The sequence below is a fragment of the Gigantopelta aegis genome, chromosome 14, assembly GCF_016097555.1.
Source record: "Gigantopelta aegis isolate Gae_Host chromosome 14, Gae_host_genome, whole genome shotgun sequence".
NCBI classification, from domain to species: domain Eukaryota; kingdom Metazoa; phylum Mollusca; class Gastropoda; order Neomphalida; family Peltospiridae; genus Gigantopelta; species Gigantopelta aegis.
Genome location: NC_054712.1, coordinates 11,682,431 through 11,702,407, shown reverse-complemented (window position 1 = coordinate 11,702,407; position 19,977 = coordinate 11,682,431). Strand labels below are relative to the sequence as shown.

The window sequence follows — 19,977 nt, the reverse complement described above, 5'->3', positions numbered from 1 at the left end:
TCGTGACCTTGACCTGATCATTCATAATCGAGAATCGAAAGTGGTTAGTCAACGATGGGATCCGTCAGTGTACCTGGACGTCGACTGAGAAATCGCAAGGAAACGAAGGGGAGAATGTTGGTGACACACGACGGAAAGGTGTACGACATCACCGATTTCGCTGACAAACACCCGGGAGGGAGAGATATTCTTCTCGAACAAGAGGGACGTGATGTCACGGAAACGATGAAACGTATTGATCCACACCACCACAGTGACGGGGCATACGCTATCCTTAAGGAATATTACGTAGGTGAAGTGGACAGCGCCAGTTTACAGGTAAAAGTATACAGGTGTATAATTTGTTATAATGCAATCTGGCGATCAAACAGCGCGTCAATTTGACCACAGCTAAGGTAGGCTATGTTTTGTTGCAAAGGTAGCCCTCCCTCATTCCAAATCTACTCCCATGTTTACAACGATTTCAGCAGCTTTGTTGTTGTTTTGTAATACATGTATTCCTTTATTTGTAAACATTCAAATGCTACAGATTTTTTCATCGTGGATCTTCGTTAAACACACAAAACATGGGGGGTTTTTCCACATGGTAAAATCTGTAATTGAGGGTACCCCAAAATTTACAGAGTGACATTGTCATTGTTTTTTTTTTTTACAACTTGAAAGGTTAAAAAGTAGTTTAAATGTATGCTTTGCAAATGGTCAGTGATATGCAACCACGAAACACAGTCTTTGTTCATTTATCGCTGGCCTTGGTGGTGTCGTGGTTAAGTCATCAGACATAAGGCTCCCCGGTTCGCACCCCAGTATCAGCTCCCACCCAGAGCAAGTTTTAACAACTCAGAAAGTAAGACCACTACACCCAGTCCCTCTTATCGCTCACAAACAACAAACCCATTGTCCTGGACAGACAACCCAGATAGCTGAGGTGTGTGTCTAGGACACTGCTGAACTGTAATTAGATATAATCACAGAAATAAGTTGAAATGAAAAAAAAAGAGTTCATTTATCACTATATATGCCACATCTGTGATCAAAACTAGAGATAGTGGTTTTTTCACAGTCACAAAGGAAAGAAAAATTGATGGCAAATGTATACAGTACCCTATTAAAAAAAAATTTGGTTAGAAACTCACCTACATCCCCATAATACCAAACGGATCTCACAGATGTGATCAAGTTTCTGGGTCCCTGATACACGTGATTATAGATGGGATGCGCCATTAGTGATTTCCCTAGAAATTAGGCAAGGCATGGTAGACCAAACACTTTTGGGGCATTTTCACCATTTTTGGGGCACTTGTTTTTCATTAAAAATACATAAAAATTAATTAAAATAAACATTAATGTAATTTATGTCTTTGCTTTAATAAATGAATGGCAAAAGATATAAAAGGCATATTTTATTTATTAATTATACCTTTTTGGGTGTTTTATAAAGGCAATTTAAGAATTAATTAGTGAAAAAGGTTTTTTTTAATCTCAGGGCAGCATGGTGTTGATTACGGCAAGATGACACTAGACTGTTGAGGCATGGTGCCGCACCATGCTAAAACAAGCTAGGGAAAACACTAGCCATATTGTATACCTGTGGATGCTGCATACAACTTTCATGAAACAGTATGAACTATTTCTAGTATTTAATCCATCCATCTATCTGGAAATATAAGAAGACGACAAGTACCTCTTTTTTTTTCTGTTAACTCTGAATATTGTTTTTCATTTACAGTGATAGAAATAAGCAGAATTTTTTACTAGTCCACCGGACAAATACATCTACAAATCTATTTGTCCACCAATATTTTCGCTTGTCCAAATAAATGGTTTATTTTATTCAAGTATCAGGATGATGTTTGTGTCCACTGGACAACCACCAATGCACATTTTCTTTGTCCAAATAGATTTTCACTTGTCGGGACAAACGGACAAGTGCTTATTTCGAACACTGATTTACTAATTTTTAGTAATCTACTATGTTTGTATAATTCCAATGACTCAGTGATAAATGGTGATCTTTCTGTTTTATTCATCACTACAGACATAAACTGAATTGTTCCTGAAGATTTATGATGCAAATGGGCAACCTTATGGGGGATAGCACTGGAACCTGGGAGGAACACTGTTTCAAAATAGTTATTATAATATGCATAAGTGGAGGATAATGTTCAAGTTATTATCAAGTAAAATAATGTTGAGTTGTCACAAGATTCAGAAAGTAAGAGATAATAATTATTTCATAAGGGAAGATAATTACTGGTAGTGACTTTATTAATCAACTTATTATTCAGCTATTCTTCCAGGACTATAGAGCTCTCTGAAATTTGCCAGTTGCATATATTGCAAATTTTAAGAAGATCAAATTAGTAAATTGCATTTTAATTTGGTGAAATAATTTTGTTGGAATATAAAATTAAGTTTCTGAAATATTTGAAGTCTAATAGATCACTTGATATTAATTTCCGGTTCACCCAGCATTACATGCATGTATATAGCCCTGTCTTAATGTTCTGTAAGTATAAAAACTTTCAAATTATATTCTACATATTATCTTATATTCCCACTTTGCTATAACTCCCAGTCCTCAAAATAAACTGTAGTGAGGGTAATAGACTAGTTGGTTAATAACTGGTGTTTTGTGATTAAAACACAAAGTTTTTACATCTGATATACAGATAAACATCTACCCTGTAGGAATAGGACACAATATTTCTAATATGCCCTCACACATCACAGAGAATTTGACATAACCATGTGTGGGTGAAAAATTGCTGTTTGTGTGCATACGTCGACACCATGCATATTTTCCTTTGTACACTTAAAGTGACATAAGGATGGAATAAAGTTTTATGTATAACAATGGTGCCCTAGTTGGTTCTTACAATGTATAACAATAAAAGTTGTGAAACTTTTTGTACATTTATGTAATGCTTGGCTGAAGTGTCTGAAATGTATGTCCAATAGAGCATTATAAAGGAACTGTCTTTGAGCCATTAAATTGTAAGATTTAGTCCTTTTGGTGATTAACATTACATACTAAATATATATTTTCTTATTTAGAAAACCAGTGTCTGTATATCTAGTGTATTTGCGGCCTTATGTGATACTGTTCTTGAAAGATAAAATCTGGTTTGTGTTGCTGCAAACATTAGGATGGCAACAAATCGAGGGGTTAGTGCCAGAACCACTTACTGTGTGTATCTCCTTTCCACTTCAATCTGAGAAAACTGCACTGAAAACTTTGGAATGCACTTAAAAATCGTAAAAACTTAACTTTTGCTAAACATTTTGCTTTTAGATGCTTGTAGTTATTTGTTTTAGTATAAACCTTAAGCGTTTTTTCTGCTAATAATAATAAATCATGATGTAATTAGATGAAGAACTATTTAATTTATTCTGGCTCCTGGAACTTGAACACAAACAGCTCCAACCAACATGCCAGAGCAAGCTATTTTATAAACAGTTTTTCTTACAGTCCAGCATATGTGACAAATTGTGTGAAATCTCAAGTCAAGAATAATGTTATCTTGCAGTGAGTCCACGTGGCATACAGTAAACGTTTAATTTCGCAGCAGCTCTAAGACACCAAATTGGGACTGTGTTGTTAATATAAACCTGTAACACACTTAGATCACGTTTTTATCAAATGGAGTGAAAAAGCAGGTTTTATATTGATAAATACCATGGGAATCCCCATGTCCCAATTGCTTGAAATAATTTTGAAAGTTAGTATTCTGATGTCACCGGTAGATGTTGCTCGAAGCACAACAATGCCTACGTCACGACAAATTTCACAGACTTGGGGTGCGTTCGTTTCACCTCTCCTGGACATGTTCCAACTGTTCTGTCCTGGTTGTATCCCCTCTCCAGATATCGTAAGACTTAGCAAAATTATTGGTTTTAAGGGTTTGTAACGTTTTGTATTGAGACACTTACTTGTCTGAACTTTATTGTTACTGAAAATGTTCACGAACTGAAGAAAAATCTCACAAATGAACAACAACAAATCGGATGTTGATTGCGCGACTGTGCACGAGAAAACAAACCGAACCAAAATGATAACGGTCACGTGATATACCAACGTCTGTGACATTGAAATGGAAATATCCCCTCTAAAAATAGATTGGACCTCGCTTGCTTAACAGTTTTTTCTCAACAGAACGTCTTGTGAAAAAATGCAAAAAATGTATTTCGTGGTTTTACAAACATCAGGATTACCAAAAAGCACTTCACATGAATGGAAATGTGTATTCTAAATAATAAAATGTAAGTAAAGTGTAATTTTATTTGTGAAAAATGGGGTTTAATAGCGAAAAACAACGCCGTAATGGTTAACAAATAGCCGTAACTAGGGTGTGTCCCTTTAACAACTTTAGAAAAACAATTTGTCAAACAAAGCAAAGCCTTAAAACCAGTTATAACAGATATATTTGATATACTAGTTATTACATAGCCTTAAAACCAGTTATAACAGATATATTTGTTATACTAATTATTACATACCCTTAAAACCAGTTATAACAGATATATTTGTTATACTAATTATTACATGAAATGTAAGCTATCATACCAGTTATAACAGATATATTTATTACACTAATTAAACACAAAATGTAAGCTATCAGAGTAAACTGCTTCATCTGTAGTGTTGAGCTACTGACAGAATTAATAATCAACCATTAAGATAAGTTAATATGTTTAATGATTTTTAATACATAGCAATTTAACGAAACAAAATGAATACAGGGTCAGTAACTATATTCGGCCTTTTTTCTTAAAAGTATTCACTCATTCTAAAGTGTCTACATTTTGACATGTTCTAAAACAAATGTTCTTCAACTTAATGATTTAAACAGCAATTTAGAGAGAATAAAATGACAAATATATTTACAATCAACATGTAACGATTCCTAGCAGAAAGCGCATTTTCATAGGTTTTACAAAAATGCACAAAAGTCTCATCGTGTGTAAGATGTTTGCATGTAACATAGATCAGATGTTACTGAAACAATGTTTAGAAGTTATATGTGATAAAAACTTACTAAAATAATATGACATTAGCAAATAATTATCACAATTCTACTGTCCCTTAATTCATTTTGTTGAGTACATTTTAAATATGCAAGTAATACTACTAAAGGTACCTGTGTTGAAATCAAAATCTATTGATTGATATACTTTAAATTGCACATATATGCACTGGCATATCCGGGTAGTCAGGGACTGGGCACAAGAGGACCTTGTCTTCTCGAATATACCTCTGTATCAAGTTTTAACTGTTATTTTTGTTCCCCTAAGAATTCAATATGATGGAGGTGGCAAGGTGTGTGTGTTCCGGGATCGTGACTGGATCTATGACACATCACAACTCGAAACAAATCCGGCAAGTGATGTGTTGAAATCTGAGTTGGATTATTATCACATCTTAAGCCAGTGTCTTTCTGCAACATTAATTTTCAATCCAGACCCCGGCAACCTGATCTGGAAGTTGTGTAAACCATAGTTATCATATGTCCTCTCTGTGATGTATTTCGATACTTGGTCTGTAAAATGCAAAAAGAAAATTGTTACCGGCATAGTGGCTGCTCCAACAAAACAGCAACAAGGTATCATTTATATGCACTTCCCCATTGACAGGAAAGTACATACCACAATCTTTAATGTACCAGTCCTTGGCACTGGTTGAAGTAAGATAAAAGGTGATGGGTCCACTTTTAATTTGTTAATTGAATAAAGATTGTTGATTAAAATATTTAATAAATTGATGTTATAATAATGATAACAGTGAATGCCAATAAGTACACAATGTACAATAAGACCAGGTGTAAAAAATATCTAAATACAGTTTAATGCATTCGTCATCAGCATTGATCTGGTGTGTGATTAAGTATAATGTTTGTCTAATGTGCTCGTAGAATGATATACATGTACACACACACATTTTATTTAAACACATTATAGCAGTAACCACTTTGTTATAATGACCAGAGATCCCTCATTATTGGAACATCTGAACTGTTACAATTATTCCAGTTAGTGTAGTAATATCTAGATATTTTAGCCCAGAAAATATGAATGTGCATACATTTCAACTACTGCAATGAACAATATTTATTATTAGTATGCATATTTATTTTATGCCATTTATATAAAGGGGTCGCTTCTTTTAACCAATTAGTTATAATATGAACTACCATGAACGGACTCCGATTTAAAGAAAAATACTTGACCTGTATCTACTAATTCATGTTCAACTATATGTCAAATATATAATGTCTATAAAATATACAATGACTAGAAAAGTTATAATCCTGTGATGATGCCTTTGAAATAATATAAACTAATTTCCCTCTATGCTAAGTACATAAATTAAAATATTTTATTGCGTATGGTCATAAAACATTTATCATCTTTGGGCCAGCATCCTTTTTACAATAAACAATTCCCAGGCATTTTCATTTTAAATTGCAACTTAAATTTATTTTTTATATAATATTCAAATCGTCTACAAAATACAGACATAGCTAGATCATAATTTTTAACTAATGTTATTGCATATGGGAGCCATGTTTAAAAAAAAGAAAGAAAGGAATTTTATATTTAATGACACACTCAACACAACTACAGGTATGTGGTGTCAGACATGTGGTTAATGACCACAAATATATTTTAGAGAGGAAACTATAGGCAACTATTTTTTTATTAGCACCAAGGGATCTTTAATATATGCATCATCCCACAGACAGGATAGTACATATCATGGTCTGTCAGTTGTGAAGCACTGGCTGGAACGAGAAATAGTCCAATGATTCCACTAACAGGGATTGATCTTAGACTGACCGTACACCAGGCCAGCACTTTACTACTGGGCTACGTCCTGCCCCCGGCAAATTAATTTAAATTGTTTTTCCCCTCTAATACACATAGTAACTATTCAGACTAAATAAGGGAAAACAACTTTCCTGTTTAACTAGTTTCTCTGTCTTTGTCTAGTTAATATTTTCTTAACTGCGTGTTTCTTCTGTAGAACTAAATGAACTCTGCAATCACTTCTGATTAAACTATTTACTATTGTTGTCTGTGGGATTTTATTTGGCGGTATACACCATTTAAAATACATGTACGAATTTAAAGAGTAGCTCCAGGTTTATACAACATTGTTTCCATATTGACACCACATGACAAGATCACATTCATTATTGGCTATTAGATGTTAAACATTTTCTGGAATAGTCTTCAAAGGAAACCTGCTACATTTAATGTAAAGTTTGTTTTATTTAACGACGCCACTAGAGCACATTGATTTTTTTTATCTTATCACAGGCTATTGGACGTCAAACATGGTCATTCTGACACTGTTTTTTTTTAGAGGAAACCCATTGTCGCCACATAGGCTACTCTTTTACAACATGCAGCAAGGGATCTTTTATTTGCGCTTCCCACAGGCAGGATAGCACAAACCATGGCCTTTGTTGAACCAGTAAAGGATCTATATTTAATGATTTTCCCATTAGCAGCAAAGGATCTCATATATGCAGTTTTCTATTGACAAGACGAGATATGTATATCATACATCATCTTCATAAATCAAGGCTAATATTCGTTCCTCGTATTCAGCCTTGATACATGTAGTCAAGATTACTGATATCCACTACTAGCGCCCTCTATTGGAAGAAAATTTGTAACACCGATTATGTCCCTTACATGATGACATCGCTGACCAATCACAGCATCGGTAACATGTGACAATCTTGAAAGCAATATCAAAAATTAACTGCCGAAACCTTTTTTTTTAACATATCGTGACAAACACGACACGTTTCCACGGACGCTGACGCTGCCATCTTTGTTTACAATAACAAGGGAATCTATAAGGAGCGTTGCGATTCGTTGCAATCAGATCTCATCGCATCCAATGAAATTTAAGCATTTTGTGGCACGATTTCTTGACGACATGTATCAAGGCTGAATACGAGGAACGAATATTTGCCTTGATTTATGAAGATGATCATACATGTACATGTATGGTCTTTGGTTGGTGAATGCAAATCATGGGACACTGGTTGACATGGGGGGAAACCCAACAGATTTGTCTTGGAAGTTCAATCCTATGTAGGCCGTAGATAATTGCAAATGTGCAAAACCCATTTATTAAAATCAGTTATGGGTTATGCAAAATTAAGTTCAGGTAACCCTTTTTTCCCCCCTTTAACCGGATATATCCATGTAAATTAAATCCTAAATTTAAGGTGCAAAAATAAATAGATTAAGCTAAATTAGATTATTTAAGGCCTATCTATGACTAAAGCACCCCAGGCAAGTGCTCTACCAAGTAAGCCAAATCACACACACACACACACACACACACACCCTCCCCCAGTCAAAGAAAGGCACTTTTCCAGCTGGATTGTTTAGGGCCGTCCATAATTTTCAACATTTTCATGAGCGAACAAACATGGGGGGGGAGGGGGTTAAGGGGCCAGCATACACTTTTTTTTTTGAAAATGAAAAATGTCGATCAAAATTTTTCATTTGGGGGATGTACACTTTTGGGGGAGGGGGAGGGGGGGTCAAAAGTGTACTCTTTGTACACTTGTGAAAATGTTGAAAATTATGGACGGCCTCTTACATATACATGTATATATGCTAAAAGCTGTTACATGTATTAATATAACAAGATGACAATGGTGGTGTATATTTAACACTTTGTCTAAACACTGTGCAGGAAAATGTTTTCTGAATATATGGCATTATTGTTAACATCCGGCCTCGGTGGTGTTGTGGTTAGGCCATCGGTCTACAGGTTGGTAGGTACTGGGTTCGGATCCCAGGCGAGGCATGGGATTTTTAATCGAGATACCAACTCCAAACCCTGAGTGAGTGCTCCGCAAGGCTCAATGGGTAGGTGTAAACCACTTGCACCGACCAGTGATCCATAACTGGTTCAACAAAGGCCATGGTTTGTGCTATCCTGCCTGTGGGAAGTGCAAATAAAAGATCCCTTGCTGCTAATCGGAAAGAGTAGCCCATGTAGTGCCGACAGCGAGTTTCCTCTCAAAATCTGTGTGGTCCGTAACCATATGTCTGATGCCATATAACCGTAAATAAAATGTGTTGAGTGCATCGTTAAATAAAACATTTCTTTCTTTTTATTGTTAACAGTGTGTGTTTTATTATGTTGTATACAGAAGCAGGAAATCAAATTATGTTCCTTCTATACATTGATGTACAAACTTGTTGAGTTATATCCTCAGATGACTTAAAATATCTCACTAAAAGGAAAAATATATTTGTATGTTTACACATGTCTGTTCAAAGGATGTGTACTTAGCCTCATAAATGTATTTAATTAAAGGTACAAACCATGGTTAGTTGTTTTCACTATTATAGAGCCGTTTTTGTTCATTGAAATAAAACATTACCAAGTAACTTACACTTTATTGTTTAGAGTATCGATTCCTGCACATCCAAAGTGTTTCTGCAGCATGGTCATCCTGGTGTTTCATATACCACAGAATACATTTTTAATAAACAAATTTAATGTGCCTATCTGAGAGGTACGGGGGCAAGATGTAGCTCAGTGGTACAGCACTCGCTTGCTGCACGGTCAGTCTGGGATCGATCCCCGTCGGTGGGCCCATTGGGTTATTTCTTGTTCCAGCCAGTGCACCACGACTGGTATATCAAAGCCCATGGTATGTGCTATCCTGTCTGTGGGATGGTGCATATAAAAGATCCCTTGCTGAAAAGAATAGCCCATGAATTAGTAGCAACAGCGGGTTTCCTCTCAATATCTGTCTGGTCCTTAACCATAAGTCCGACGTCATATAACTGTAAATAAAATGTGTTTAGTGCGTCGTTAAATAAAACATTTCTTTCATTATTTCCTTCACAGATTCCAGAAATCTGTTCCAACTGACTAATGTATTATTTCCTGAGAAGTAACTACATGTATTGTGGAAATTAGCTCTAGTCTATTTTTAGAGGGTAGTTCCCCATTTCATCATCACAGACACTTGTTTAACTGTGTTGTAACTTTATCCAGAGACCAGCCTCAGTGGTGTCGTGGTTAGGCCATCGGTCTACAGGCTGGTAGGTACTGGGTTCGGATCCCAGTCAAGACCTGGGATTTTTAATCCAGATACCAACTCCAAACCCTGAGTGAGTGCTTCGCAAGGCTCAATGGGTAGGTGTAAACCACTTGCACTGACCAGTGATCCATAACTGGTTCAACAAAGGCCATGGTTTGTGCTATCTCCTGCCTGTGGAAAGCGCAAATAAAAGATCCCTTGCTGCTAATCGGAAAGAGTAGCCCATGTAATGGTGACAGCGGGTTTCCTCTCAAAATCTATGTGGTCCTTAACCATATGTCTGATGCCATATAACCATAAATAAAATGTGTTGAGTGCGTCGTTAAATAAAACATTCCTTTTCTTTATCCAGATGTGTTTCAGGTTTGTAAATTAACCAAACGTAGTGTCCATTTTCATAGGTTGAAACTAGGATCTTTAATCTTAGTTATTAGGTAGTATATAAAATATTTTTTGGATGTTATATTTTTTTTACTGTTACTGTTATTTTTCACATTTCTTGTGCATCTATTTGCTTAAATTATCAATTTTGGCAAATTAGCCAAGATACTTCACATGTACAGTGTTTCTGCCAAAAAGAAATTTTTGGGTATGGTGCTATGGAATTGAATGCAACCACAGTCTACATGGGGTATGGGGGACCTCCCCCAGAAAGAAAATGAGTTACGTTTAGGGTTAGGGTTAAGAAAATCATACAGTAAGTATAAGTAATTAATTTTGTCAAAAGGTTAACTTAAAAAAAAAAAATTCATTAATTTTATCAAAAACTGCAAAAACTTTGAGTATGGCGCCATACCCATTGTACCGTCTGGCAAAAAAACCTGCAGGTTGTGAAGGCTATAGTGATTTTTTCAATTTGTCAAACTCTGTCTTAATTAGACCGGCATCATGATAAAAGAAAATTGGCAGCCTTATAGAGTATATGATAGATCAGTGTCCACACTGATGCATCAATTAAACACAGCACACGTATCGGTCATAATGCCAATATCAAGACACTGAGCAATGACCTGTAACTTTACATCAATATCATATAGTCGGTCAATGGTATTTAAAAAAAAAGACGACAATCAATTCCTCCTCTGTTCAATACTGCATGCACCATCAATATTTACCATTGCCTGGGAACTGGCACCAGGTCTGTAGTGCTTGTGTTTGGTACAGAACAAATAACAGCTGTGTCACAGAGATTGATCATAATTAAAAATTGATCCACATGGCTGACCTAATTACTGTTTGTGAAGTTAATTTAGGTTAATTTAGTAATTATCAGGGGAGGAAACTGTGAAGTTTGAAGTTCATGTTTTATGTATATACATACTGTATAATTATCCAACCAGGAAGGGAATATGTCTTGTATAACATCACAGTGTGATATTTGACCATTTAATGTCATTGATATTAGTGTGCACTTACTCTTCATGTGATGGCTTAGTGTGTGTGTGTGTGTGTGTCTATGTGTGTATATATATGTATATATATATAGTGTATATATATATATATATATATATATACACACACAATGTATATATATATATATATATATATATATATATATATATATATATATATATATATATATATATATATATATATAATATATATATATAAATCATGTGATACACTTATTTATTATCCACATAGTTCAAGATATTCAGGGAAATATAACCAGTATGACCCACGTGTGTCATAATGATTTCACGTGCACAACGAATAATTTTGTGCAGCGACGTCGTAACTTAATACAGCTTCCCCAGTGTAAACGTTTATCAAAATGACGTCGTTTCGTCATCTTTTAGTTATGTTTGAAACATTTTGACATGGTCCAAGTTTGCTATTCACGAAAATAATATTTATGATAATGTGAATAATAAAACAATTATTACACTCGTGTGTGAATCATACTTATTTTACGAAACTCGTGTCAGAATTCTTGTATTACCCTCGCTCTCGTTCGGGTAATACAATAATCCTGACATTCGTTTCGTAAAATCAGTATGACACAAGCTCGTATAATAATCTCTATAGATCTAGGAAATCGTCAATTTTACCTTTAATGCCTGTTCAATGTTTGTTTTCTTTATGTAAACATGAAAGCAAACCCAAACCACAGCATATTTACATCAGTTCTATTGTCTAAGCTGGAGGAATAATGGCAGTTAACATTTTCCGCGACAATCAGGTATAGATTAATCATCACGTCGGTAGAGCCCATTTCATCTATTTGTTATGACAGTCGGTCATTGGAACATCACTGCTTAGTGTCATGGGACACTTAGAAAGCTGCTGAATGTTAAATTGTCATAGCACACCAACACGGTTGATTAATGTCCTATGGCACACCAACACAGTTGATTAATGTCCTATATATGGCCCACCAACAAGGTTTATTAATGTCAAGAACATACCTACAAGGTTGATTAATGTCAAAGCATACCAACAAGGTTGATTAATGTCATATGACACACTATCAAGTTTGATTAATGTCAGAGCACACTAACAAGGTTGGTTAATGTCTCAGCACACCTGGAAGGTTGAATAAATGTCTGGGAACACCAACAAGGTTGATTAATGTCATATAGCAAACTCAAAGGTTGATTAATGTCATGACACACCAACTAAGATTAATGTTATGACACACATACAAGGTTGATTAATGTCATGGCACACATACAATGTTGATTAATGTCATGGCACACCTACATAGTTGATTAATGTCATGGCATACCTACAAGATTGATTAATGTCATATGACATACCTCACAATGTTAATTAATGATATGGCACACCTACAAGGTTGATTAATGTCCTATGGCACACCAACAAGGTTTATTAATGTCCTAGGGCACACCAAGAAGGTTTATTAATGTCAAGGACATACCTACAAGGTTGATTAATGTCAGAGCACACCAACAAGGTTTATTAATGTCCTAGAGCACACCAACAAGGTTTATTAATGTCAGAGCAGACCTATATGGTTGATTAATGTCATGACACACCTCCAAGGTTTATTAATGTCTTGGCGTACCTGGAAGGTTGATTATGTCATATAGCACACTCAAAGGTTGATTAATGTCAGGGCACACCAACTAAGTTGATTAATGTTATGACACCTACAAGGTTGATTACTGTCATATGACACATCTTCAAGGTCAAAGGTTGATTAATGTCAGGGCACACCAACTATACGGTTGATTAATGTCATATGATATACCTACAGTGTTAATTAATGATATGGCACACCTACAAGGTTGATTAATGTCCTGTGGCACACCAACAAGGTTTATTAATGTCCTAGGGCACACCAACAAGGTTTATTAATGTCAAGGACATACCTACAAGGTTGATTAATGTCAGAGCACACCTACAATGTTGATTAATGTCATATGTCACACCTACAAGGTTGATTAATGTCATATGACACACCTATAAGTTTGTTTATTATCATATGATATACCTATACGGTTGATTAATGTCAGAGCACACATACACAGTTGATTGTTGTCATATAGCACATTTAAAGGTTGATTAATGTCTTGGCACACCTACAGTGTTGATTAATGTCTTGGCACACCTACAGTGTTGATTAATGTCATATGACATACCTACAAGGTTGATGTCATATGACATACCTACAAGGTTGATGTCATATGACATACCTACACGGTTGATTGATGTCATATGACATACCTACAAGATTGATTGATGTCATATGACATACTTACAAGATTGATTAATGTTTTGGCACACCTATTGGATTGGTACATTAACGTTTCATGGCACACTGATTTAGCAATCCTGAAGAAAAAAAAATTTAAGATTGAAGTTATGATTAAAAATCTATTGTAATCAATAATACCAACTGATGCAACTCATTCCCAACGCTATTAATCCATACCTGTGATATCACAATATTGACCAAGGTATAGATTATTAATTGTCTCACCTTTACGAAGTTAAAAGGCGAGATATAGGTATTATTTTTCTTTCGGTAGCAATGGCATTAACTTTTGCATTAAAGTTTAATGTTTTCATCAGTTTCTCACAAACTATAAGTGCTGGGTCAATGAAACTTGGTTTTTAGTTACATCTATGGATGTCCATCACAGTGCACTACCAAATCATTTTATGGTAGGCAAAACATTTAATTCTGCTGAAATCTTGTTTTTCAAGAATCTACATCAGTGAATTTGTAGTCCCCTACCAGTCCAACTTAAGGGGACTTTTGGTTTCATCACCATCTGTATCTATTTTTGTCTGTCTGTCCATCTGTCCCACATATGGTTTTCTGGACGTGGGTTTTTTTTCTTCAAATATTTTTTCAATATTTTGAGCTGAAATTTTGTGTATAGTTTTATTGTGTACTGTTACAGATCAAGTTTGACTTTCATGGTGATTTACCCATTTTGGCAGAGTTATGTCCTTTGAACTTAGGGGAAAAAAAAACATTTAAGATATTGAGTTGAAATTTTTTGTATAGCTTTATTGTATTGTGTACTGTTACAGATCAAGTTTGCCTTTCATGGTGATTTACCTATTTTTGAAAGAGTTATGACCCTTGAAGTTAGGAGAAAAAAAATTCTGGATTTTTTTTCCCACAATGCCTCAATGAGCTGAAATTTTGTGTATTATTATGTATGGTTGCAGATCAAGTTTGATTTTCATGGCGATTTCTCAAAAAGTTTTTTACAGTGCATGAACTTAGGAAATAATGAAAATTTATTGGACTTGGTATAGGGGACATGTATTGCTTTAGCAGTGCTCTCAGAATACTTGCAATGGTTTTTCTGCATTCAGGTCAGGGATTCGAACTCACAAGATTGTAAACAAGTACAGCTCATAATCAAGCCCACATCTGGCCAAACATCTACGTCATCAAATGAACATACATGTAATAAAAGCCTTAGAAGTCTGATATTGGTAATTAGTATTCAGATGGAATAGGATTACGGTTATCGAATACTAAATCAGAAAGTCACGGATTTAGCACCAGCCAATGATGCTCCACTGAAGATTATTGGACTACAGGCTGGTAGGTACAGGGTTCGCAACCTGGTACCGGCTCCAACCCAGAGCGAGTTCTTAAGGGCTCAGTGGGTAGGTGTAAGACCACTACACCCTCTTCTCTCTCACTAACCATTAACCAACAACCCACTGACCTGGACAGAGCCCAGATAGCTGAGATGTGTGCCCAGAGCTGCGTGCTTGAACCTTAATTGGATATAAGCATGAAAATAAGTTGAAATGAAATGGTGAAATGGTTCAGGTTAGATCTGAAAGAATCCTGTCACTTTTGGGTTATTAGTTTTGTAAATACATGTATATATTCCTTGCCATTTTAACCAATATTTTCATTAAATTTGTTTATGAATACAGGAAATGGATCAACGCATTCAAAAGTGTGGATTTATTTTGGGGTATTTAATCGTAAGATGAATTGAGTTCAGGAAAAAAAAAAAAAGTTTTACCAAATATTTGAATTTTAAGATGAAATTTTAATATATTAAGAAAACAGACGACAAAAATATAATATGGTGGAGGTTATTTGGGTGGGGGTGGGGGTTTTTTGGGGGTGGAGATTTTAAAAATTATTATTTATTTATAAAATTTATTTAAAATGTTTTTTAATTTATTTAAAAAAAAAATCATTGCCTTACATATTGGCTAGCATTATATACATTATACAGGTAGATGTATGTGATTCAGGTAATAAAATCTGGTAAGTATTACTTTTATTTCTATAGGTGTGAGTGTGTATACATAATACAGTCTGCTAGGCTTCAATTCTATACACAAAAAAATGGAAATGTGACCCTTGTATTCAGCCCTTGAAAGAAATCAAGCATGTTAGGTTTTTTTTATCTTTTGTGAATGACAACAATACACAGAGGGTAAAAGGTAGCCGTGGTGAATTTCAGTCATGTCTGACTCGCTGTGTTGACACAACAAATAGCTCACATTCCCGTGTCTTCTACTCATTGATAAAACGGTGTGACAGATATATTCATGGGAGGCGGATGTATGGATGGATCTCAAGGTCGATCGCTGTCATCAGATTGACGTTTTTTCATATCCCAATCGTGCATGCTCCATAAAAACACTTCTAGAGCACGTTGATTTATTATTCATTGCTACTTGATGTCAGACATTTAGTAATTCTGATATGTAGTCTTAGAGATGAAACCCACTACATTTTCCGGATCATATCTTACATACGGATGCATACAGGACCATCAAACCTTAATTTTACATGTAGGAACAACTTGGGATGGTGGTGTGAGAACATACAATTACTAGGTAACTGTGATACAAATACTACATGTAAATCAAATAATTTGTCTATATTCACATAATTAGAATTGAATCATACCCGTAACATATTCATTAATATGGAGCGGGATGTAGCTCAAGCGGTAGCGTGTCTGCTTGTGAAGCGGTCGGTCATCGGATCAGTCCTTCTCAGTAGACCCATTTGCAGTTTGGGCTACTTTCTGTTCCAACCAGTGATCCAAAACTGGTTCATCAAAGGCTGTGGTATGTGCTGTCCTGTGTGGGAAAGTGCATATAAAAGAACCCTTTCTGCTTATCGGAAAGAGTAAACTGTGGTGGCAGCGGGTTTCCTCTAAAGAAATATGTCAGAATTACCATATGTTTGACATCCAGTAGCCAATGATAAGATATAAATCAGTGTGATCTAGAGACGTCGTTAAATAAAACAAACTTTACTTTACTTTATTCATTAACATCTATGGTTTTCCAACAAACTCCTGACAGGCGTATGATACACCACGTATTATGTACCTCACCGGTATTCTTGTTGCATTAGTAGCAAAGGATCTTTTTATATGCATTTTCCAACAGACAGGACGGCACATATACCACTGAACGTTAACTTTATCTTGCTATCGACCAAATGTCAAAATAATACTTTTCGTTAAAACCAAAATAGCTGTATAGTTTAAAATGTGCTGGGGTGTCGGACAGATAGTCTAGTCCTTTAATTCCTCTGATAAGAAAAACGGTGTTGTAACAATCACATCCGTCTGTTACAAGGTTTTATCCTACAGTTAGATATTGACCATGGCTGGGAAGGTACTGAAGGGGTCACTTGCAATCTCCATGTCCATCGGTTTAAGTGTGTATGCTGACCGTGTGTTTACCAGGTACCCGTTAGTTAATTACTGTGGCAGACAGACCTACATTGTAGATCCTCGGTATAGGACACTCATCTGAGCTGCTCTAAATATAGCGGGTTTCCTCTGATGACTACGAGTTAGAATTACCAAATGTTTGACATCCAGTGGTGTCGTTAAACGAAACAAACTTCTGAGCTGTTCGGGTCACATAACGAACATTCCTTGGCTGATCAGTTGGATTTACCCCCCCCCCCCCCCCATCCCATCCAGTGCCTCCCAACTGGTAAATGAAAGACTGATATGTGCTGTCCTACCTGTCTGGGAAATGTATATAACAGATTCCTTGCTGTTAATGGAAAAGAGTTCCTCTGAAGACTAAGGGTACATGTCAGAATGAGCAAACATAACGGCCAGTGTTTAATTAAGCAATGTGCATGCTCAGGTGATGTTATTAAATTTAGAAAAAAACATAAAAAGTTTGTTTTGTTTAATGACACTACTAGAGCACATTGATTTATTTATCATCGGCTATTCAATGTCAAAAACATTAGGTAATTGTGACATACAGCGAGGAAACCCACAACCTACATTTTCCCATTAGTAGCAAAGGATCATTTATATATGGACCATCCCACAGACAGGATAGCACATACCACAGCCTTTGATATATCAGTCATGGTGCACTGGCTAGAACAAGAAATAGTCCAATGGGTCCACTAATGGGGATCGATCTCAAACCAACCACATATCAAGTCAGCACTATACTACTGGGCTACGTCCTGCCTCTTATTAGACAAAAACAAACTTTGAAAACTAACACTGTGTAGGAGATAGGATAGCAAGTACAGCTAAATTAACCTGGGAATTACGGGGGCCAGTTGGTTAAATGAAAACTAACACTGTGTAGGAGATAGGATAGCAAGCACAGCTAAATTAACCTGGGAGTTACTGGGGTCAGTTGTTCAAATGTTGGTTAAATGAAAAAAAAATGAAAAAATTTCTTGAATATATAACCAGTTCTTCAAATGCCAGTTAAATTAAAGAATTTTTTTTTTTTTTTTTAATTTAAAGCTGCTTGAACTGTGCTGTGGTTCATGCGTAATTTCAAGCCCTGTATAAGAACTCCATCTTCTTAGCCCCATCTTAACAGTTCAACAATAATTTATAATTCAGTTAACAATAATCCACTTTGATGTTTTGGTTCCTGCAAATATTTCTTATTTCTCGTCCCAGCCAATGTGTAACAAAGGCTGTGGTATGTACTATCTTGTTTGTGGGAAGGTGCATATAAACGATCCTTGCTACTAATCAAAAAGAGTAGCCCATGAAGTGGTTACAGTGGGTTTTCTCTCTCAATATCTGTGTGGTCCTTAACCATATGTTCGACACCATATAACCGTAAATAAAATGTGTTGAGTGCGTCGTTAAATAAAACAATTCCTTCCTTCTGGGGTTGGGGGTTTTCTAGTTCATATTTGCACTAATTAAGAAATCTAGTTTATATTTAAAACATCGATCATGGTTCAGTTGTTGAACAGTCAATGAGGAAATGGGTCTTAATGTCATAATACTAGTGAAACCTCTCAAAACCGGACCCTCTGTCAACTGGAATCCCCTCAAAACCGGACGTTTCTCATGGTCCTTTTTAAATATCTGCACACAAGAGAACCTCTCTAAAACCGGATACCTCTTAAAAGCAGACTTTTTTACTTGGTTCAGAGGGTGTCCGGTTTAGAGGAGATTCGCTGTACTAGTATGCTGTTAAAACGTTTTGAGATTAAAGGGACATTCCGGAGTTTGCTGCAATTTTTAAGATGTTATCGACTAACGGAGACTTTTTGACGACTGTAATTACATATCAAATATATTTTTCTGCATAAAATATTAGTGGCTGTATATTAAACGTGTTTCTGATCGTTCTAATATTTGTACTAGGTCAAATTTCATTTTATTTCCTGAAAACTATTTTTTTCGTACGTACGAAATTATCTGACGACAAAATGCAGTTGTGGCTTCTTACAAATATTAAGACAATCAGAAACATATTGAATATATAGACACTGATATTCTAAACAAGAAAATATATTTAATATGTAAGTTTAATCGTAGAAATATTTTGTTAGTCGGAAACATCTTACAATGCAGCAAACTCGGGAATGTCCTTTTAATGCCATTCATAACACACAATCACATCTTGATATGACAGCCCATTATATGTTTTTGTCGACTTATGTAGTTTAAGTAGTAGGTGTACTAGAAATATGTTAGGTCTCACTACACTGATCATTTCCGGGTGAGAGTTCATTCATCACGGTCCACTATAGTTCCTAATTGTGTGACATGTTATGGTTCATATATTCACTTCTAGGAAATGGTGAAGAATTAAAACAATATGTATGTTTAATGGTAAGCCTTCTGGCTGTATTTTGCCCATGTTATTTTGTAATATTGTGCATTGACCTTTTGGGACATGGGTATATAGCGCAAGAGACAGCCGGAGTGAATCAGTTAATGAACCATCTGTTTGGACCGGTACTACAGCCAGATGTGGTCATATAGCAAAAAACTGAGACGGAAATGTTCTCAATTTTGGTGTGAAAATAAAATGCTTATATAATGTATGTTTGCAATGGTGTTTGTTGTTAGTGCCAATGAGAGCCCATTCTATTGTCAATCTTCGTTTCAATTTGGGCAATTTAACATGGGTTTCAATGGCAGATGACATCTGTGTATTGAGACCTTATATAAAATCATGA

At 35.5% G+C, this 19,977-nt stretch overlaps 1 protein-coding gene across 1 annotated transcript in view; it reads left to right on the top strand.

Annotated features, from left to right (window-relative positions):
• Positions 1 to 19,977, top strand: part of LOC121388538 (fatty acid 2-hydroxylase-like) — a 64,964-nt gene continuing 44,987 nt past the window's right edge. Inside the window, exon 1 of the mRNA XM_041519914.1 lies at positions 1 to 318. Coding sequence (XP_041375848.1) covers positions 55 to 318 — 264 coding nt within the window. The 5' untranslated portion in view covers positions 1 to 54. The remainder of the gene's footprint in view (positions 319 to 19,977) is intronic.